We start from the raw sequence: 24033 nt of genomic DNA, 5'->3' as shown, positions 1-24033 counted from the left end.
TTCGCAGATTTGCATCTTGACTGGTCTTGTAGACATACCTACATACATCAAATCACACACGCACATTGTACTACATATATTGTACCAATGGAATTACAATCGCAAAAGACTTGATGTGAAAAATTCGGTCGCTGGTTGAATTATGGAAATTTGTTCTTTTAACAAAATAAGTACAAACAGAGCAATGTGCACATGGGAAGTTCCCTTTTGGCAAATCCTTCCTGTCAGTAGTTGTATTCCTAGTAGTGGAAACTTTTAGTTTACTACTAACCAACATATCCTTAAGGTTTCTGGATCTTTTGAAAGTGAAGAGAGGGGAAGAGCTACACCTTGGGATACCTGATATAAGATTCCAGTGTTTTTGTATTATTCTCTTGACTCTAGTGTAGATGCAGTAATCTGTTAAGGTGATAAGCATCCTATCATTATTTTGTTTCTTTACTTTGGGCATTAACAAAGATGATCTTGGGGTGTTTGAAGCTTTATGAAAAGCTTGTTTCAAAATTTTTGATGACTACCCCCATCTGCAAATTGATTGATCAAAACTTGGCCTTGTCTGTAGAAATCTGAGTACAGACTACTACTCAGATTTCCACAGACCAGCCCAAGTTTTGATCAATCAATTTGCAGATAGGGGGGATTCATCAAAAATTTTGACCGAAACTTTTCATAAAACTTCAAACATCCCAATAATCTTTGTCAATGCCCAAGGTACAGAAACAAAATAATGATAGAATGGTTATCACCATAACGTATAACAGCATCTTCACTAGAGTCAAGCGAATAATACAAATACATTGGTATCTTCTATCAGGTATCCCAAGATGTAGCTCTTCCTCTCTCTTCACTTTCAAAAGATCCAGAAACCTTAAGGATATGCTGGTCAGTAGTAAACTAAAAGACCCCACTAGGAGGAATACAACTATTGATGGGAAGGATTTGCCAAAAGGGAACTTCCTATGTGGACATTGCTCTGTTCATACGTATTTTGTTAAAAGAACAACTTTTTGTAATTCAACCAGGAATAGAATTTTCCATATAAATTGTGTTGCCAATTGTAATTCCGGTGGTATAATATATGTAATACAATGATCATACAATTTGATGTACATACAGAGAGGGGAAAAAGTATTTGATCCCCTGCTAAATTTGCCTGTTTGCCTTCTGACAAAGAAATGACCAGTCAGAGGGCATTTCTTCGTCAGAGGGCAAACGGGCAAATTTAGCAGGGGATCAAATATTTTTTTCCCTCACTGTAGGTATGTCTGCAAGATTAGTCAAGATACGAATCTGTGAACACAGGAGTGGCATTAGAACAAAAAAGCTGACAGCACTATTAGTTCAACATTTTACCACCGTCAGTCTTACAAATAAGGACTTATGCTTCTGGGTTGCTGAACAATTCTCAGCTTTGTCTTCTCAGCAACTGATACTTTTAAAGAGAAGAAATGTTTTGGGTATATACTTTGAGTACTCTTGTACCAAAGGGTCTAAAGGAGGAAACAGATTGGCTTTATCTGCAATGATTTTTGTTTTTCTGTATTATATCAAGTAACTTATGGGTGCGTTGCTGTATAACAATTTTTTCAGCTAAAGGGCAAAGGAGCTTTCCCTCCCCCTTTCACACATTTTCTCTCTCTTTTTCTCATTTTTCCCCTTCCCTCACCCTGCTGAGTCATGGGGATTGCATCATCCTTTTTATATTACTTAAGGAAGGTTCTGATCATCAGCTAGCTCTTAGGTTGATATTGGTATGCACACTCTGAATGTACACATCAGCCTGTCCCAGGTATGCAGATTATATAGAAGTTCTATGATTTGGCCTTGTTATGATAAGATGCATTTGCTTTTGTTATTCCAATAGTTCTACGTGGTATTTTTATTTAATTTTTTACAGAAAGAAATATTTAGACAGCATTGCTCAGATGTGTGCTTTCAAAATTCAAATCATATTTTAGTAACAACCTGATATCATCGGCACAAGGTCCATTTGGAATGGGAATACCCAAAACATCCTTCTTTTTGAAGAATGATTTTTAAATAGTCAAACTGCCTTTAGCTTATATTTTTATTCTCCATTTTTTCCAGACCACTTTGAATAAATACCTTGGCTGATATAAAAATGTTCTATTAGTATTTGATCTTTGTGTGCAAAATATGTTTTACTAGACCACCAAAGAAGGTCGGGGGCGGGGGCGAAACGCGTTTGGCATGTAGTTTTAGATGATCATCCCTGTGTTTGTCACATAAGAGTTTGTTTTTAATATATACATGAGTGCATTGTAATACATATATTTCTTTGTTGAATTGAATTTTATTTCACCCAACCTGAAGGAAGGAAGGTTGCTTATTTTTCGTGTCCACCTTGGAAAAGCAGGAGTCTTAACACCTTGGGAAAAGTCTCTTTAGCAGCGATTTAAATAAACCATTTGGCACTTGCCCCACCCTTTATACACAATTGCTCTGAAGTGATTCCAGCTTGAAACCCATTTCTCCCATTGGTCTGTACTTTCCAGGGATTCCCAGCTCTCCGCCCTCCCAAACTCTCCTGGCTTGATCTAAGTGGTAGATTCTATGTCGACGCCTGCAGGCACGCCGCACTTGCACCAAATAGAAGCCGAGCAGAACCCCCCAGTGGGCTAAGCAGGCAGATAACCCATAGATCAGTACTTCCAGATCCTGCCAGCCTCCCATGGCCTCTTTATAGAGGGTGAAACTCAATCCCACCAGCACAGCCCCCCACCAAGCAAGCAGAGGCAAGACAGGCAAATAGTTAATGCGGATATGGAGCCGGCCAGAGGTGCCCCAACCCTCTGCCCAAGGCAGGGTGACCAGGGCAAAGAGCTTGGTGGGTAGCAGAACAGCCATGTAGAGGGCAGAGGGAAGCCAGGGGCATGATGGGACTGCGACGGAGGACGGTGGCATACAAGGCCTTAGCCAGGCCGCCCATCTGGATGCAGAGGAGCAGCCACAGCGTACCCCAGAGGCTGCCGGTATAAAGGAGCCGCAGAGTTGTACTGGCCACCAAGAAAGGGAACAGTCCTGAAACGATGGCCTCGTAGGCCAGCCAGGGGGAGTGCTGGGGCCACCACAGGACCATGTAGAGCCACTCGCGGAAGTACGAGCGAGACCAGCGCATCTGCTGGGAGACCCAACGCAGGAGGACAGAAGGTGTCTCGGAGTGGCAGATGGAATGTGGGGCATACCTGGAGGAGGGAAGGGTACACACGGTTAGTCTGGAGGAGAAAGTCTAAAAGCCCAGTTAGATTATGGTGGCATGTGGCTGCTTCTTTTCATAGGTCTGCCCGTTCAAGGTGAGAGGTCGGGCAAAGTCCCATGGCCACAAGTCAACCTGGGGCCCAATGAGCCAGATGGGTCAGGCGATGCTTGGGTTGGGTCTCACTGGTATGAGGAGAATGGGTCTGGGACTATAGAGGCTCTGAAAAGCCCCGATTCTCCCCGTTTCCATGCGATCCTGGGGCTAGGATCTTCCTTGACCGGCTAAATCTTGCCTGGGTGTTCATGGTGTCTTTTGGCAGCCCTTCCTAACAACAAGAGGGGGTGTGGCTCAGTGGAACAGCCTCTGCTTTGCATGCAGAAGGTCCCAGGTCCAATCTCTGCCTTTTCTACTTAAAAAGGACCAGGTAGTAAGTGACACGAAAGATCTCTACCCGGGACCCTGGAGAGCTGCTGTCAGTCAGGGTAGACATTCAATACTGACCTTAAGGCAGCTTCATGTGTATTCAAGGTATTACATTACATTCTGGAATTTTCTTTGTCAACCAAGGTAGCTACTTCAGGGTTGCCGACCTCCAGGTACTAGCTGGAGATCTCCTGCTATTACAACCGATCTCCAGCCGATAGAGATCAGTTCTCCTGGAGAAAATGGCCGCTTAGGCAATTGGACTCTATAGCATTGAAGTCTGTCCCCTCCCCAAACTCCGCCCTCCTCAGGCTCCACCCCCAAAACCTCCCGCCGGTGGTGAAGAGGGACCTGGCAACCCTAAACTACCTCCAGCCTTTACCATCTAATAGGACTGCCAGCTTCCAGGTGGGGCCTGGCGGTCTCCTGGAATGACAACTGATCTTCAGAAAACAGAGAATCAGTCCCCTGGAGTCCCCTTCTTCTCCCCCAAACTCTGCCTTCCCAAGGCACCCCCCCCCCAAATCTCTAGGAATTTCCTAAACCAGAATTGCCAAATCTCTAGGAATTTCCTAAGTCAGAATTGGCAGCCGTACCACCAAAGAAGGACAAAAATAATTCCTGCAGGCAGCATCTTGCCTGGTGGATACCTCTAGACAGCTGCCACATTGGTCTTCATGGCCCAAGGGATTACCTTTTTCCATCAAGTACCAAATAGAGACACAAACTAACTGAGCATGTGTGGTCTGTTACACTTAGCACTACGGTTAACATTTGGAGGAAAACACAGAATCCAGAGGACTCTTCTCTCGCGCAACCTTACTTGGTGGCATAGCCGAGACTCAGGATACGGTTGGTGAGATGCCGATCGTCCCCAAAGGTGCACTTTTTACCCATGAAGGTCTGATGGTACCAGGGCTCCAGGACCATCTGCAATAGGTTGTTACGGTACATGCCTGGAAAGATGATGCACCCCAAAAGATAAGGTTATGCCAGCATGAATGCACCCCATACAGATCACTCTACGTTGAAGTCTGAAAGTGGTAGGGTTCCCAGGTCCCTCTTTGCCACTGGCAGGAGGTTTTGGGGGCGGAACCTGAGGAGGGCGGGGTTTGAGGAGGGGAGGGACTTCAATGCCATAGAGCCCAATTGCCAAAGTGGCCATTTTCTCAAGGTGAACTGATTTCTATTGGCTGGAGATCAATTGTAATAGCAGTAGATCTCCAGCTAGTACCTGGAGGTTAACAACCCTAGAAAGCGGATCTCCCATGTTGCACCATTACGTTAAGACAGGCATGTTTACTAGCAAGTTAAGTCTCATTTAGGGAGGGAAAGTGGAATAGTATAGCCCAATCTTGTCAGACCTTGGAAGCTAAACAGGGTCGATATTTGGATGGAAGACCACCAAGGAGAGTTCTTCAGAGGAAGGTAACACCAAAACACCTCTGCTTCTCACTTGCCTTGAAAGCTCCTTGCTGGGGTGGCTTAAAGTCCACTGCAACTTGATGGTCCTTTACACCAAGTCTCATTTGAGCCCAGTGGGACTGTCTTCCACATTATGACTTTAATGCCATAAAATTGCCCAATTTTGTCTTAAAAGCTACCTCAGAGATCAAATTAGCACACCCTATTACACATTCATAGGGTTGCCATTGCCAACATCCAAGTGGGGCCTAGAGATCTCCTGCTATTACAACTGATCTCCAGACAGTACAGATCAATTCGCCTGGAGAAAATGGCTACTTTGGAGGGTGGACTCTGCGGCATTCAACTCTGCTGAGGTCCTTTTCTGCCCCAAACCCTGCCCTCCCCAGGCTCCACCCCCAAAATCTGCCGGTATTTTCCAACCTAAGGCTGGCAACCCTACACATTCATAGGGTTACCAACCTCCAGGTAGTGGCTGGAGATCTCCTGCTATTACAATTGGTCACCAGCCGATAGAGATCAGTTCCCCTGGAGAAAATGGCCGCTTTGGCAATTGGACTCTATGGCATTGAAGTCCCTCCTCTCCCCAAACCCTGCCCTCCCCAGGCTCTGCCCCCAAAAAACCTCCCACCAGTGGCAAAGAGGGCCTGGGCAACCCTACACATTCAGTCACTCACTAGAACAGCTCTTGGTGTTCTGATATCATCAGACATTCCTAAAACTATCCACTGATAGGATTTTTGTTGGGCTTTTTACAGAAAATTTCTAAATAACTGACTAAATAACAAGCCCAACAAATAGGGTTGCCAGCTCCCAGTTGGGAAATACTTGGAGATTTTGGGGGTGGAGCCTGAGGTAGGTGGGGTTTGGGGAGGGGGAGGGACATCAATGGGGGTATAATGCCATAGAGCCCACCTTCCAAAGCGGCCATTTTTTTCCAGGGGAACTGATCTTTGTCGCCTGGAGATCTCCAGCCACCACCTGGAGGCTAAGAAAACCGTATAGGAGCGAAAAACATTTACAAACAAGGTGCAATTTTTATACAAGCTACTGAGATTCCTATAAACATACAATGTACAAATACAAGTAACCACACTATAGCCAACACATACTATGTACAAAATATACAATAAAGGAGCAATCCTATTGAAGATTGTGGCTTCTTATTCATCTGAAAATTGAACTTGAACTTGTACATACTTGGTACTCTGCTGAGACCTTTGAAAGATTTTCTGCTCCTTTATTGTATATTTTGTACATACTATGTGTTGGTTATAGTGTGGTTACTTGTATTTGCACATAGTATGTTTATAGGAATCTCAGTAGCTTATATAAAAATTGCACCTTGTTTGTAAATGTTTTTCGCTCCTATACTGTTTTCCTAACCTTTGGTATTAGTATAGAGGTGCCTGTTTCTCCCCCACCACCTGGAGGCTGGCAACCCTACTAACCAAGGCTGCTGACTGAAGCTCCCAATTCTGAGTCCACAGCCTCTGAACCAACCCTGCTCTTCCCCCACCCCCCAAACCCAAAAGGTTCGCACGCAGCCGATAGCCAGACTCACCCAGGGGGCCGCTGATGCAGGTGACGCAGTCAAAGTACGACTGGCAGGCGCGTTCGATGTTGAAGGCCATCCAGTAGCGCAGGCTGCTCATGAAGCTGATGAACGAGTCTGTTACGTTGAGGATCCGCACGTCCCCCCCGACGGCCCCGTAGCGCTCATCTGACTCCAGCACCTTAACTAGTTCCACGGTAGCCATTGAGTCCAGTTTGGTGTCTGAGTCACAGACCTGGGTGGAAGTGGACACGGTGAACCCTTGACCATAGGCCTTTGCTTGTGGACACTTTTCAAGTGTCCTCCAAAAACTCCTTCTTGTCCACCCCACGTCCAGTTGCACTGTTCTCCAAATCTCTCCACTCCTGTGGGGACAGCTCTGACTCTTGAGGGAAGTATACCCCTACTTAGGGTTGCCAGGTCTTCCTTGACAAAACTTCCTTGACAAAAGATGGCAGAAAACATCTGGATAGTCTAGGATTGCCAGGTCCCTCTTCGCAACCGGCGGGAGATTTGGGGGGCAGAGCCTGAAGAGGGCGGGGTTTGGGGAGGGGAGGGACTTCAATGCCGTAGAGTTCAATTGCCAAAGCGGCCAGGTGATCTGATCTCTGTTGGCTGGAGATCAGTTGAATTAGCAGGAGATCTTCTGCTACTACCTGGCAGTTGGCAACCCTACCCCTACTGAATATCCCTCTCATCTTCCTAGACCCCAATTTCTTGAGCAGCCCGATGTTTAGGGTTGCTAGCTCCAGGTTGGAAAATACCTGGAGATTTTGGGGGTGGAGCCTGAAAAGAGTGGGGTTTGGGGAGGGGAGGGACTTCAATGGGTTATAATGCCATAGAGTCCACTTTCCAAAGCGGCCGTTTTCTCCAGATGAACTGATCTCTGTCTCTTGGAGATTGGATGTAATAATGGGAGATGATAACAATTGTCATTACTGGTGATCGAAGTGCAGATTAATAATCCATAAAGCCACAAAATGGAGCTGGCAACCCTTCTGGTGTTTCAAGGTAGTTTTTAATAGGGCTGCTTCCTTGTGGATAGCCGTGGTGTTTTGATGCTTTTAACAGTAGCTGATTATTTACAAAAATCCTAAGAATATCAAAAGAGCCCTGTTGGGTCAGACCAGTGGTCCATCTAGTCCAGCATCCTGTCTCACACAGTGGCCAACTGGTTACTCTGGAGGCCTAACAACAGGGCACAGAGGCTGAGGCCTTCTCCAGGTGTTGACTCTTGGCGCTGGTATTCAGAGATTTACTTCCTCTGATTGTGAAGTAGGGTTGCCAACTGCCAGGTAGTAGCAGGAGATCTCCTGCTAATTCAACTGATCTCCAGCCGATAGAGATCAGATCACCTGGAGAAAAATGGCCGCTTTGGCAATTGGACTCTATGGCATTGAAGTCTGTCCCCTCCCCAAACCCCGCCCTCCTCAGGCTCCGCCCCCAAAACCTCCCACCGGATGCGAAGAGGGACCTGGCAACCCTATTGTGAAGGCTCCCTTTAGTCACCACGGCTAGTCGCCACTGATGGGCCTATCCTCCAAGATGAACCTGTTCTCCACAATATTAATTGAAGGGGGCAGAAAGCAGGCATCAATATAAGGAACACTTGTCTAGGAATGTCAACAGGCATCCTTCTTCTCCAAAAGAAGTGGCATACACATGCTGCTTCCCCAAAGACTATTCCTTGCCAACTGACTGCAAAATTTAGGCTTCTTTCTCTTGCCAGATTCAAACTGCAAAATAGCTTCCTTCAGTTGGGTTGCCAAGTCTGGATTGTGACTTGAGTTGCCAACCTCCAGGTGGTGGCTGGAGATCTCCTGCTATTACAATGGATGTACAGGCAGTACAAATCAGTTCCCCTGGAGAAAACACTTTGGCCATTGGACTCTATGGCACTGGAGTCCCCCCTCCCCCCTCCCTCCTCAGGCTCTGCCCCAAAAGCCTCTCGCTGGTGGTGAAGAGGGACCTGGCAATCCTACATGGAATCCACCTTCCAAAGCTGCCAGTGTCTCCAGGAGAACTGGTCACTGTCATCTGGAGATAACTAATCTGGGAAATTCTGGGTGATTCTGGGAAATCTACACACACCCCCACCTGGAGGCTGGCAACTCAGTCATCAGGCAAGTGACTTCTGTAGGGCAGCCAGGTCCCTCTTTGCCACTGGAGGGAGGTTTTGGAGGCAGAGCATGAGGAGGGAGGGGTTTGTGGAGCGGAGGATCTTCAACGCCATAGAGTCCAATGGCCGAAGCGGTCATTTTCTCCAGGTGAACTGATCTCTATCAGCTGGAGATGAGTTGTAACAGCAGGAGATCTCTAGTTGGTACCTGGAGGTTGGCAACCCTAGGATGCAACAAACTCTAGTGGCTAGGTGTGCCCCCCATAACCATCAAAACCCTTTAAAAAAAAGAACTTTCAGCCATTAAGCCATTCAAAAGCCCAGAGCAGGGGTCTGCAAACTTTTAGAGGTAAAGAGCTAAATGACATCAAGATTCAGACCAAGAGAGCAACACATAGCCAGTATGAGAAGACCCCTTTCCATAACTGAAATCATACAATTGTCATTACTGGTGATCGAAGTGCAGATTGATAATCCACAAAGTTTCTGCTGCCCCCCCCCAAACTGGTTGTTGCACATCCTTTATCAGGAAGTAGCACACACCTTGACTCACAACAATTCATAAATTAACACAGGAGCACCCTGTGTAATTGTTTTAGCGCAGTGGCATAAGTCCGGGCATGTTTCACACTTGGATTAGTGGCAATGGTTCATCGTTATCCTTTCCTTTTCTGAAAAGCATCTTTAAGAGGCCTTTTCTGTCTGCTATGTACTATCAAGTCACAAAAACTTATGGCGACCCCAGCAAAGGGCTTTTGAGGCAAGGGAGGAGCAGAAGTGGTTTGTCATTGCCTTCCTCTGAAGAGCCTTCCTTGGTGGTCTCCCTCCCAAGCAGGATTGCCAACCTCCAGGTGGTAGCTTTTGAGATTTGACAAGACCAGGCTTTATCATGCTGCCTTCCTCCAAGAAGTTCTTTAGACCCATTAAAATCTTTGCCTGCCCTTCCCTTTACATACAGGTTTTTCTGGAATCCATCTTATCCTTCCATTACATAGAATCATAGAGATGGAAGGGGCCATCTAGGCCAACCCCCTGCTTAATGCAGGATCAGCCCAGAACATCCCTGACAAGTGTTTGTCCAGCCTCTGCTTAAAGACTGCCAGTGAGGGGGAGCTCACCACCTCCCTAGGGAGCTGATTCCACTGTTGAACAACTCTTGCTGCAATCCCCCCCCCCCACAATATCCAGCAGGTACCTTTCCACCCGCAATTTAAACCCATTATTGCAAGTCCTATCCTCTGCTGCCAACAGGAACAGCTCCCTGCCCTCCTCCAAGTGACAGCCCTTCAAATACTTCAAGAGAGCAATCATGTCCCCCCTCAACCTCCTCTTCTCCAGGCTGAACATTCCCAAATCCCTCAGCCTTTCCTCATAGGGCTTGGTCTCCAGGCCCCTGATCATCCTCGTCGTTTTCCTCTGCACCCACCCAATTATGTCCGCATCCGTTTTGAAATGAGGCCTCCAGAACTGCACACAATACTCCAGGTGCGGCCTGACCAATGCAGTGTACAGAGGAACTATGACATCTTGCGATTTGGATGTGATGCCTCTTTTGATGCACCCCAAGATCGCATTAGCATTTTTTGCCGCTGCGACACACTGGCTGATCGAGATTCCGTTTTCGTTTTTAAAGGGCCAATTTGGTTCAACACTGAGCCACATAAACATGTACTAAAATGAGAATGGAAAACGTATACCTGGATATAGTCCACTGAGTCCCCTAGAGCTCGGAAAGCGGTGTACATCACCTCCCGCTTCCCACCCCACTTCTGCATGATGCAGACACATCTCTTGTTCCTGATCAACGTCTCCACTTCCCGCTGTTGGGCCTCCTTCAGTTCTTCCGTCCCTGGGTGACTGTGGTAGTTGCCCTCCCAGACGTAGGTACCGACGTCTTCCCAACGAAAGATCTCCCGGAACATCTCCATCATGTACCGATCTTCAGGGCCGTTGCCGTCGACAACCATCACCACGGAGAGAAGGTGCTTTGGATAGGCCACATCTCGGGTTGATTCGAGGCACTGGCGCAGGTAGGAAGGGTCCTCCTGATAGGCAGAAATGGTGAGGGCCACCGTTTTGGAGGGGCTGCAGGGCAGGGGGCCCGCTCGATGCTTACGCAGTTCCATGCATGCAAAACATCCCTGGGCAAGGAAGTGGAGAGTCAAGAAAACTCCGTAGAGGCCCAGAGAAACCAGGTTCTGCGGGTCCCGTACCAGTTGGAAGCCCAAAGTGTAAGAGGTCAAGATGGCGATGAGGAGGAGGGAAGAGAGGAAGTAGGTGAGGAAATAGCGGGGGAAGGAGGTCTGAGGCTTGCTTGGCGCCGGACGTGGCATGACTATAGACTGTCAAACTGAAAGAGAGGAAAAGAAAACACAAGGATACAGCTATTAAATATTCTTCTCCATGTCTCCTTAGGGTTGCCAGCTCCACACTGGGAAATACCTGGAGATTTTGGGGGTGGAGCCTGAGGAGGAAGGGGTTTGGGACTTCAATGTAGGGTTTCCAGCCTCCAGGTGGTGGCTGGAGATCTCCTGCTATTACAGCTGTTCTCCAAGTGACAAAGATCCAAGTAATGCATCTCAGACATTATTTAATGTTTATTTGCTTAATTGCTCCCCCCGCCTTTCTCCCCAATGGGGACCCAGAGAGGCTCGCACCATTCTCTTCTCCATTCCATCCTCACAACAACCCTGTGAGGTAGGTTACGCTGAGAGTGGGTGACTGGCCCAAGGCCATCCAGCAGGCTCCTGCATGGCAGAGCAGGAATTCAAACCCAGATCTCCCAGAATCACCACATCACACTGTATCCACCAGACTGCTTTCCTAATCCTCAATGCTTTGCTACGATTCCGGGACTAGGGTTGCCAGGTCCCTCTTTGCCACTGGCTGGAGGTTTTTGGGGTGGAGCCTGAGGAGGGTGTGGTTTGGGGAGGGGAGGGACTTCAATGCCATAGAGTCCAATTGCCAAAGCAGCCATGTTCTCTAGGGGAACTCATCTCTATCGGCTGGAGATCAGTTGTAACAGTGGGAGATCTCCAGCTAGTACCTGGAGGTTCAGGAGAACAAAAACCAGCACACAATATCAATGCAATACAAATCTTATATTAAAAGTGCAGGTGAAAGTGAATACTTAGCTATAAACAAACAACACATATGTACAATATATACAAAGTACAAATTGCCAATGGTTTAGGTAGGATAGGTTCTTCTATTGAGGTAAGTATTCTGTAATTGTTCCTTATGATATAATCTTATGATTTTTTTTTCTTTCTTTTTCAGTAGTATTGCAAAGAAGAGAAGAGTGGCATAGTCCACATTCAGAACAGCCGAGAAGGAAACGTAAGGACGTGTTGTCTAGATCATCATCCACGTTTCGCCAAAGCTTCTTCAGCTGATAATTTCTATGTACATAATTGATTAAATATTAATTATTATTTATTAATTAAAAATACAAAAAATTATTAAAATTATTTTAAAAAGTTATTATAATAGCAAGAACCATCTACTTACACAATGTGAAAAAGGCAAAAACATCTATGTACACATATTGAAAGACATGCCATCAACTTACCAAAATGGTCACAATAAATATGGGAAGTAAAACCTCAGAATGACAGTTCCCAAACGCCAAGACGGCTCTTCTGAAGGTCAAAAACCTCAAGCTGTAACTAACAGTATCCTGTTGTCGGCTAAATTCCTAATTCCAACTGCACGGACTTCTTTGATTTCCAGCAGCCACAATAACGATAACTCAGACAGGGTCACCTGGTCCTTACAATTTTCTCCTCGATCTCGACTTATTAATGATATTGTTAGGAGGCATTGGCATATCCTTGAAAATATACCCGGATGTCACTCTTCTCCCCTATGTGGATTACGCAGACCCCGTACCATCAGAGACAGTGTCACCCACTCTGATGCATTAACATTTAATGTGGAGAACTTATCTTTCATTGCACCTATGCTCCCACCCGCAGTGGGACATTTTCGTTGTGGATCTTGTTCCGGGTGTAAGTTATGTATGCCAATAAAAGAACTTACTTCTACTGTCACTGGCTTTAAATTTACATTTCGCCAGTTTTCCAACTGCCTCTCTAAACAGGCCATGTACTGCATTTTATGCAAATGCCAACTTATGTACATCGATAGCACAATGAGAACAATCAGAACGTGTGAACATAGGTCCAGATTGCGTGCCCGGGTATTAGAAGCCCGTTTAACTGCACATTTCATTGAAAAGAATCATTCAGAGGATGATATGCTTTTTTGTGTTCTCTGGCAGTACCGGGGACGTTCTTTTGATCAACAAAATATTCAAAAAATATTACTACAAATGGAATGCAAATTTATATTTCTTTTCCGGACTCTCTCCCCCTCTGGATTGAATACTGAACTCGATCTTTCTTGTTTTTTGTAGATGATAGTTTTTACATGATCCCTTAACGTCCATAGCCAACCCAGTTTTTTTTAGATCAATTTGTTCGAATCAGTTACACCTGAAGTTAGAAATTTAGCTGACAACAGGATACTGTTAGTTACAGCTTGAGGTTTTTGACCTTCAGAAGAGCCGTCTTGGCGTTTGGGAACGGTCATTCTGAGGTTTTACTTCCCATATTTATTGTGACCATTTTGGTAAGTTGATGGCATGTCTTTCAATATGTGTACATAGATTGTTTTGCCTTTTTCACATTGTGTATGTAGATGGTTCTTGCTATTATAATAATCCTTTTAAAATAATTTTAATAATTTTTGTAATTTTTAATAAATAATAATTAATATTTAATAAATTATGTACATAGAAATTATCAGCTGAAGAAGCTTTGGCGAAACGTGGATGATGATCTAGACAACACGTCCTTATGTTTCCTTCTCGGCTGTTCTGAATGTGGACTATGCCACTCTTCTCTTCTTTGCAATACTACTGAAAAGAAAGAAAAAGAAAGAAAACAAAATCATAAGATTATATCATAAGGAACAATTACAGAATACTTACCAATGGCCAGAGGGACCTGGCAACCCCGAGCTAAGCCCTAACAGCCTCCAGATGGCTTACTGCCAACTTCTGACCTGATTCCCCACAGAATTGCCAAAGGATGAGAAAACAGTTGTTTGGTGTAGCCAGAGTGGTGTAGTGGTTAAGAGTGGTGGTTTGGAGCGGTGGACTCTGACCTGGAGAACCGGGTTAGATTCCTAACTCCTCCCCATGAGCAGCGGAGGCTGATCTGGTGAACTGGATCGGTTTCCCCACTCCTACACATGAAGCCAGCTGGGTGACTTTGGGCTAGTCACACACTCTCAGCCCCACCTACCTTATTTACCTCGTGCATGCCTGCCGATCAAACAATTCGTCAAGGGGCAGGAGCAGGGATCACTTGGCCACCTTACCCATGGCATCTTTGTGTCCACCTCTCCTTACTACCCGGACTCCCCCACCCTACACCCACTCATACCTTCTGCTAAAAGCACACCATCTCTATTGAACACCCATGAAGGATCCACTCCAGGTCTGAACTGAAGATGGAATCTTTCGGAGTCAACCTTCTAACAGATTCTTTTCAAAAGACAACAAAGTGCAGGTTGCCATCGGCAACATCATTGGCTCCAGCAGGACAGAATTCCCAAGGCAGAAGAGGAGGTCTTCACTTCCCCATACCGAGAACCAAGCATTTGAAATCCTTTGCAGCAAACACTTTCACTGGGATAAATAGTGGTTTAGAAGGAACGGGGACTCACCTAAGGGAAATGGTGTAGGAGAAGGGATTAACCCTTCCCCCAGTAGGACGATAGATCCCAAGTCAATTTAATATCCCTCCTCATGGGTGATGCAAAAAAAAAAAATCAGGGATTTCCACTATCCCATTTAGTTTGATCTCAATACAGGTCTCCATGCACAGTTTTGTGGTCTACGCACAACGACACACTGTTCCATGTATTTTGTTGTTTTTTGCTGTCAAGTCACAGTTGACTTCAGGCGACCCTGGTAGGGTTTTCAAGGCAAGAGACGTTCAGAGGTGGTTGGCCATTGCATGCCTCCACGTCATGACCCTGGTATTCTTTGCAGATCTCTCATCCAAATACTAGCCAGGGTCAGGGCTGAGTGTGTGTGACTGACCCAAGGTCACCCAGCAAGCTTCCATGGCGCAAGTGGGAAAATCTCGAATCCCTAGATATCTCTAGCCAGTGCTAAGAGGCAACATCGGGGGAGGCCTTGGCCGCTCTGCCCTGTTTGTTGGCCCTCTGGGGTAATTGACTGGCCACTCTGAGAGACATTATGTTGGACTAAAGAAACCACCAGTCTGATCTACACCAGAGAACTACTCACAGCACAGAGCCCTTGTGTGTTTTTTGTGGTAGTACCTGGAGGTTGGCAACCCTATCCAGTACCCAGACTCAACTCTGTCATTAACACCAGAGCCAATCGGGGAGTGGGAACTTTGGGTAGCTGCTAAGCCTAGGGAAGCCAGTGTGAGGTTCTCCAGCCAACCTCGGCAATCCCAAAAAGTCACTCGCTCAGACAGGCAGGTCTAAAGCAGGTAAACGTTTATTCAGGAGCCGCAGGTACAGCATAAGCAATCCACAGGTTCAAAGCTGCTAATGACCATCCATACTACAAAGCATAACTTTAAGCACAAAGCAACCCCAGGTGCAAGATCAAGCAGGCCTGGGAATTGGGAGATAACAGGGCCTGGTGGGAAGCAGGGAGGGAGCAAGCCATAATACTGAAGTTGCCTGCTTGCGACTCAAGGTCAGAGCAGGGGGGTGGGGAGGCAGGGAGCGGGGATGGTTTGAACAGCTCAGGGAAACAAAACTGAAAGATGCTCTTGAACAGAAATGGGCCTAACTTATGTCAAGAGCCTGCCTGGACCGCACGACTCCTGACAGCAAGCCTCCAGGTGGGGTCTGAGGATCCCCCGGAGTTACAGCTCATCTCCAGACTACAGAGATCACATGAACACATGAAGCTGCCTTATACTGAATCAGACTCTTAGTCCATCAAAGACAGTATTGTCTACTCAGACTGGCAGCGGCTCTCCAGGGTCTCAGGCAGAGGTCTTTCACATCACCTCCTTGCCTAGTCCCTTTAATTGGAGATGCCAGAGATTGAACCTGGGACCTTCTGCATGCCAAGCAGATGCTCTACCACTGAGCCATGGCCCCTCCCTGTAGGGTTTTGAAGGCAAGAGAGGTTTGGAGGTGGTTTGCCATTGCCTGCCTCCACGTCACAACCCTGGTATTCCTTGGTGGTCTCCCATCCAAATATTAGCTAGGGTCCGCCCTGCTTAGCTTCTAAGATCTGATGAGATCAGGCCAGCCTGGGGCTATCCAGGTCAGGGCATGTGTTTCTTTAAGGCCCTTTGAAAGTCCTTCAGTCAAATGTATTTGGAAGGGATGTAGGGAGTTGGAGAAGTGTCCCAAAATGTGATTGAAGAACACATTTGAACATTATAGGAAAGTGTAGGTGTAAAGATTTGCATTGATCAACATACAGAGAGGGCTTTGAGTGATAGGATAGGGATGGCAAGACATGTGTTTTAATATGAAAAAAATGGATGCTTTGGAGGGTGGACTCTATGGCATTGTACCCCACTGAGGTTCCTGTTCTCCCTAGGCTCTGTCTCCAAATCTCCAGGAGTTTTGCAAGCTGGATCTGGCCACCCTACCCCCCATTCCCCGCCAATGGCCAGAGGGACCTGGCAACCCCGAGCTAAGCCCTAACAGCCTCCAGATGGCTTACTGCCAACCTCTGACCTGATTCCCCACAGAGTTGCCAAAGGATGAGAAAACAGTTGTTTGGTGTAGCCAGAGTGGTGTAGTGGTTAAGAGCGGTGGTTTGGAGCGGTGGACTCTGACCTGAAGAACCGATTTGATTCCTAACTCCTCCCCATGAGCAGCGGAGGCTGATCTGGTGAACTGGATCGGTTTCCCCACTCCTACACATGAAGCCAGCTGGGTGACCTTGGGCTAGTCACACTCTCTCAGCCCCACCTACCTTATTTACCTTGTGCATGCCTGCTGATCAAACAATTCGTCAAGGGACAGGAGCAGGGATCACTTGGCCACCGTACCCATGGCATCTTTGTGTACACCTCTCCTTACTACCCGGACTCCAAAACCCCACACCCACTCATACCTTCTGCTAAAAGCACACCATCTCTATTGAACACCCATGAAGGATCCACTCCAGGTCTGAACTGAAGATGGAATCTTTCGGAGTCAACCTTCTAACAGTTTCTTTTCAAAAGACAACAAAGTGCAGGTTGCCATCGGCGACATCATTGGCTCCAGCAGGACAGAATTCCCAAGGCAGAAGAGGAGGTCTTCGCTTCCCCGTACTGAGAACCAAGCATTTGAAATCCTTTGCAGCAAATACTTCCCCTGGGATAAATGGTGGTTTAGAAGGAATGGGGACTACACCCCCAATGGTGTAGGAGAAGGGATTAACCCTCCCCCCAGTAGGACGATAGATCCCAAGTCAATTTAATATCCCTCCTCATGGGTGATGTAAAAAAAAAAATCAGGGATTTCCACTATCCCATTTAGTTTGATCTCAATACAGGTCTCCATTCACAGTTTTGTGGTGTACGCACAACGACACACTGTTCCATGTATTTTGTTGTTTTTTGCTGTCAAGTCACAGTTGACTTCAGGTGACCCTGGTAGGGTTTTCAAGGCAAGAGACGTTCAGAGGTGGTTGGCCATTGCAGGCCTCCATGTCATGTCCCTGGTATTCTTTGCAGGTCTCTCATCCAAATACTAGCCAGTAGGGCTGTTGAATTAAAAATTTTTTGGTATAGTTCGAATTCGGCTGAATTCGGACCGTTTAGATTCGGGATATGCCGAAGTCTGAACTCCCCTGCTTCGAGTCCGTGCAATTCGGCGGGAATTCAAAGTTCGGGGAAAAAATTGGCCGAATAAAGCCATTAAAAACACAACCGCGCCTTTCCGCGGCTCTGGGGGGGCATTTTTGGGGGTAGAGGTTCCAAACTTTGAGCGGAACTTCAAAGGATGCTTCTTGAAAGACCACCCAAGTTTTGTAAAGATTGGGTCAGGGGGGGCTGAGATATGGGCCCCGAAAGGGGTCCCCCCTTAATGTGCATCTCTGAGCAGAGCTTGCCGCCCACGCACAAAGCTCCCAGCCCCGACAAACAGCTGATACGTTTGCAAAGCATTGCAACACAACTGCAAGCAAAACGACAGCAAAAGCAACACAACCTTGTAAGCAACACCTTTGCAACTGTGCAAAGCAACACCTGACACCTGGGAGTTTGCAAACCATGGAAAGAGACAGAGGCAGCTAGCTATGCATAATGAGCAGGAGGGGTGGAATTTCCCCTTTTGCATGGGACTCCAAATGCATTCTTTAAGTCACCATTTGAAAACCAGTTTTGAGCAAGCATCCAAATAGACCTAACCGCTCTTATGAATGAGGGAAAACCTGAAGACACACAACTGAAACCCCCCCTCAAACCAGGGAGAGAGAGACTCGAGGGGGAACACTCCCCAAGGCAGAACCGGCAAAAGCCCCCTTTGGCTTCCCCCCCACCCACAGAAACTGCTCCCTCCCCACACACACACAGACTCTGCTTTCCCCCCCACACACACACAGGAGAAAAATTATAGATTAAAGCCCCCAAAGGGGTCTTACTGTGGCTGTCTTCTGTTCCATCAGGAGGGGCTGGGGAAGACTTGTAATCCAAGACGAGGCACGGGACGTTTTGCTCTGGAGATGCACAGGATCAGCTGATCCATTCATCCCAATAGGGAAAATGGGAAAGGGGAAAGCCCATATATCGGGACCCCCTGACCCAATGTTTACAAAACTTGGGTGGTCTCTTAAGAAGCCTTGTCTGAAGCTCCACTCAAAGTTTGGGATCTGCACCCCCAAAAATGCGCCCCCTGCAGCCACGGAAAGAGAAAAGGGGGGAGCCTATATTTCTGCCCCCACTGAACTCATCTTTACAAAACTTGGGTGATATCTTAAGAAGGATTGTCTGAAGTTATGCTGAAAGTTTGGGGCTGTATCCCCAAAAAAGCACCCCCTGCAGCCACGGAAATGGAAAAGGGGGGAGGGAAAAGGGGTGGAGCCCATATCTCGAGACCCCCTGACCCAATGTTTACAAAACTTGGGGGTATCTTAAGAAGGCTCATCTGAAGCTCCACTGAAAGTTTGGGGTCTGTATCCCCAAAAATGCGCCCCCTGCAGCCATGAACAGAAAAAAGGGGGGAGCCCATATCTCGGGACCCCCTGACCCAATGTTTACAAAACTTGGGTGGTCTCTTAAGAAGTCTTCTCTGAATCTCTGCTGAAAGTTTTGTGTCTGTACCCCAAAAAATACGCCCCTTGCAGCCACAGAAAGGAGTGAATGTGCACAAGCACCCCCCCACACACACAAGGATTTCCCTCTCTCTCTCTCTCCCTGGCCGGGCCGCACATCAGCTGATTCCTCCAGTACTCAATCCTGACTGATTGGCCAGAAGAAGACCCAGCTTGGCCACCGATTGGCCGGGGGAGGAGAATGTTGCTTACTGACGGTTATGCTGCTTACTACGGCCGAATTTACCGGATTTATTCGTGAACTCCCGAACTCGCTGAATTCGGCCCCCCTGGTTGCCCACCATTTTTGAGTTCGGTTCATCCCGAACTAAAAACCACCGAATCAGGGGAAATTCGGCTGTTTTTCAGTTCGGGCCAAACCGAATCGACAGCCCTAATGTCTGCAAAGGGGGAAATTTTGGGGGGCCTCTTTTTGTCCCGGGGGGGATCCAGAAGGGTCGCCACAGCCCCGGGGGAGTTGAGGAGGCATGCGAAGGGAGATCTTCCAGCGCAATCTTGTGCAGTGCCATCCTGAACTCAGTGCAAAAGTGGGGGGGATTTGGCAGTTTTGGGGGGGCCTATTTGGCCAGGGGGTCCAGGAGAGTCACCATCGCCCCCCATGGGGAGTTGAGGAGCCGTGCGAAGGGAGATCTTCCAAGGCAACCCTGTGCAATGCCATCCTAAACTCAGTGCAAAAGGGGGGATTTGGGGGGGTGTCTTTTATGCTGGGGGGGTCCAGGAGGGTCACCACCACCCCTGGGGAGTTGAGGAGGCACGCAAAAGGGAGATCTTCCGGTGTATTCCCGCGCAGTGCCTTCCTGAGGTAGCTTTCCTGGGGAGTAAGCACCACTGACCAGACTGGAGCAGGATTCCGAGGAGACCTGTGTAGGATCGCATTGCGACTCCTGTCTAAGGCTCAGTGGGCTAAGGATGGGAGTGACTCTACATAGGATTGCGCTATTTGGGTGCAAGGGGAAGGGATGGTGGGGCTTCTGTGTGAGGAAGATTGGGTAAGGGGCGATTTGAAGTGCCAGAGGGATTCAGGGGTGCTTGCAAGGCAAAACCGCCTCGGATCGCCAGAGCCAGACCCCTCCTCATGAGATGCAAAGGAGGCGCCGATCCAGAGAATAATCCTTTTAGACTGAGAAGTTGGAAGCCGTGGCTCAGTTTGTAGAGCATCTGCTTGGCATGCAGAAGGTCCCAGGTTCAATCCCCAGCATCCCCAGTTAAAGGGACCAGGCAAGTAGGTGATGTGAAAGACTTTCTCTGCCTGAGACCCTGGAGGGCTGCTGCCGGTCTGAGTAGACAATACTGACTTTGATGGACCGAGGGTCTGACTCAGTATAAGGCAGCTTTGTGTGTGGAATGGGGTGGGGGGTGGGGAGAGCGGAAAAGGACGGCTTAAGTGGCGTGGGAAGGGGATCGCGGGACGGGAGGCTCGAGGGTGGCGCCGATCCGTGCTGGGCAAAGTTTGGAGGGCTTTGCAAAGAGTTCCCCCTCACCTGGGAAAGGGAAACTCCTCAGTGCAACACCCGCCCGACAGTTGCTTGGCTTTGTGCGCCTTCTGGTAAAAGGATCGTGGGTGCGCATTGGCCAAATGGATTGGAAAGGGCCTTGGCGGGGGGTGGGGCAGGCTGGAACCTCCTGTGGACTTGGCCAGGGCTGGCCGAACCCCCCATCCCACCGAACATCTGTGCTCCCAGGCCCGCTCCCTGCTGAGCTCAGAAGAATCTGTTCTCTCCTCCTCCTTTTCTTCGCGTTGCTGCAACTATTTTCTTGAGCAACTCGCAGATCTTGAGTGTGTTTTGGCAGCAGAAGCCCTGCAAAGTGGAAGGGGCAAATTGAGATTCCCCCCCCCCAAAAAAGCAGGAACCTTGCTGTAATGATGCATGAGAGGGTTTGCCTTGGATTTGCTGCTCTCTAGATGCAAATTCTTCTCTGCCGAATTCTCATAAGTAAAAAAAAAAAAGCCCCCAATGCAGAGTTACGAGAATTTGGATGGGGAAAATGTCATCTAGAGAGCGGCAAATCCAAGGCAACCCCCCCCCCCATACATGGCCTTGCAGTTTGTGTTAATTGGAAGTAAATCCCGTGCTATTCAGGGGAGCATACTTTTCAGCAAGGGTGTCCCCAGAAACAATTTTAAGGGAGGGGGTCACTAAGAGATCATCCTGTGGACCTCTTGCTCACTAGTTAGAAGGGTGGATATTTCAGGGTACCTTTAAAATCAATAAATGTAGGATTCCATATGGGGGGGGGAGCAAACTCCCAGACATGTAACAAGGACACTTAGTGTACAAAGCCGAGGGGTGCAGGAAAAGTCATAACTGAAATAAACCTTGTGTTGTTGTTATTACTCTTTGTGTTGAAGTTTTTACCGACATAACAACTATGTACAGTAGGGGGGTGCAGTTTTATATTCTTGCATTGAGTGCTAAAGTGGCTAGTTACAGAAGAAGAAGAGTTGGTTTTTATATGCCTGGAGAGATGCATGCCAAATACAAACTTTTACCTTTCAATAAAAAGTTGTCTGTATCATTGAAAGCTCTGTTATTGTGTTTTTCTTTTAACTCAAAATATGTGAATGTATGAGTTGTTTTTTCTAAACTGAAATCTCAGTATTCAGGTTAAATTGCCATATTGGCAATTGGCGATAAATAAGTGGGTTTGGGGTTGCAGTTTGGGCACTCGGTCTCTAAAAGGTTCGCCATCACTGCCATAGGAGGTCTATACGAACACTTCTCTCGCTGTTCACAGAAATTATTCCTTCTTGGGTCTGGTCAAAACTAATAGATTTAGAGGTAATTTCACTGCCTTGGACCAAGCAACCATGGGCACTTGGGTGGGGGATGCAGAATGCCAACTGTAGTCACACATGTATACAGTGGCAATTCACAAGCGGATGCTTATCAGCAGGTTGTAAAGCACCAGCCATTGGGTCAAGCACCAAGAGGGCCTCCTCAGCGATTGCGGAAGTCAGAACTTGCCGCCCGAGCATTGTGATGTAAATGCCTCATCTTGAATGCCCGGGGAACCTTCTGGACATCAGGATAGTTGTCATTTAAAAATCACAAATTGGCCCCTGTTCTCTTTGTAACTCGGTCTGTGGCAACAGCGCGGATTTCAAAGGACACCTGTAAATAGAGATTAGCTGAGGAGTTGACCCATTCCTTCCAGGGACCAACCCCCCCCCCCCGTTATTTTGGGAAACTCATCCAGAGTTCAAGAGTGAGGGCGAGAGACAGGGGGAGAGATGGTTGCTCATGCTAACTTGAGCACTGCCCTGCAGGTTCTCCTCATCTCTTTGGTCAACTCTATTGAACTTTTCCAGCAATTCTGGTCAGCCATGCAACTGACCATGCAGGCAGCCGCCGACCTTCAATACCTGGAAATGTGGGGGATGGAGCCTGAGTAGAGTCCAGTTCCCAAAGCGGACCTTTTCTCCAGGGGAACTGTCCTCTGTCACCTGGAGATCATTTTTAATAGCAGGGGATCTCCAGCCATCACCTGGAGGTTTGCAACCATGCCTAGGGCATACAGCAATTCTCCCTTTCATTGTCACAACAAGTCTGTGAGGTAGGCTAGGCTGCAGGCTGGGAAATACCTGGAGACGTCGGGGCTGGAGCCTGAGGAGGGCGGGGTTTGGAGTGTAAAGGCACACAGTCCACCTTACAAAGCAACCATTATCACCAGATGGACTGATTTCTGCTGCCCGGAGAGCACTTGTAGTAGCAGGAGATCTACAGCTAGTACATGGAGGTTGGCAACCCCACATAGACTCCACCTTCAAAAGGGGCCATCCTCTGTGCAAGGGATAGGACCTGCAGGGAGCCAGAAAGCAGCCACACCCAGAAAAAAAACAGGAGAGAGAGCGACATCTAGTGGCCAGATGGAGCGAAGCAGCAGCATGGGCAAAGTGGGCAGGGGTGGGCGGAGTTGGGGGCGGTCAGGCACAAGCGGAATGGAAGGGGAAGGACAAGGGAACAGAGGTAACCGTTGCCGAATACTGCGTGTTTCCCCCCATGAGAAACCAAAACAGCTTGGGGAAAGAGGGGGAAGATCCGCTGCCATGAAAAACAAATTTAAATCGTGTTTTTTTTTTTGCTCCACGGCAAAAGAGAAGCAAAATCTACCGTGAAAAATCGACCTAAATCTCCTTCCTTCAATTTACACAGGCATGCATTCTTATCATACCATGCCCTCTGTGTGTGCTGGTCTTCAGACAAACTCTCATGAACCAAACCAGCATTTCCCTAAGTGCATTCTGCATACTCAACAATGGTTCTGGGCTGGGTTGCTGACTCCCCCTTCCATGGGAAGCCGAAAAGGCCCTTTTGGAGTTTATTTTCGGTTCGGTAAACCCGATATACACAGCCCTAGAAGCAACCCTTCAACGAGTCAGGAAATATTGCCTTGATAATTTGATGGAGCCTGCTGGTATTTCTTCTCTGGGGATTTTCCTCATCTCCAGTTGGCACTTGGGTAAGTACAATTTCCCCCTCCTGGAAAGGACCATAGAGAATAAAATAGATAAACCCAGGAAGCCTATCTTAAGATCAGCTGTTCTGCAAGACTCTGAAAAGAGAAGCCAGTACAGGAATGTTTTGTGGATGAATAAAATTTGTATATATATATTTTAAAGCAGACTCTGGAAGGGAACAACATGGATCAGTTAAAAGAAAATTGTAGAATTTGACTTCTCCTTGGCCATTCCCCCATGCACCCCCCCCCAGAAAAGACAACCACATAATTCAAATGAACTCAGAGCTATGATTTAAAATGAGTAATAACCCAGTAATTTTTAAAATTTCAGATATATTTCAAAAAATGGTAAATATTACAGCAAACTGATATCCATATATTATGAAAAATGCCAACATCAAATATTGCAAGCATTCCATTTAACAACTCTACATATTTGGATGTGTATTAATCATATACCAGAGGTCCTCTGACCTGCCCTTGCCCATACACCA

General features: G+C 47.4%; 1 protein-coding gene across 1 annotated transcript; it reads right to left on the bottom strand.

The window, feature by feature from the left end:
* Window positions 1-2448: 2448 nt before the first annotated feature.
* On the bottom strand, window positions 2449-11075 carry LOC130474657 (hyaluronan synthase 1-like). Its single transcript, XM_056846347.1, is given in 5 exon segments — window positions 2449-2878; window positions 2880-3206; window positions 4467-4599; window positions 6633-6858; window positions 10440-11075. Coding segments are annotated over 5 exon segments (1752 nt in total).
* Window positions 11076-24033: the final 12958 nt, after the last annotated feature.

This window comes from Euleptes europaea, chromosome 3 (assembly GCF_029931775.1).
Source record: "Euleptes europaea isolate rEulEur1 chromosome 3, rEulEur1.hap1, whole genome shotgun sequence".
In the NCBI taxonomy this organism is placed as follows: Eukaryota; Metazoa; Chordata; class Lepidosauria; order Squamata; family Sphaerodactylidae; genus Euleptes; species Euleptes europaea.
This window is presented reverse-complemented; position numbering and strand designations above follow the sequence as displayed.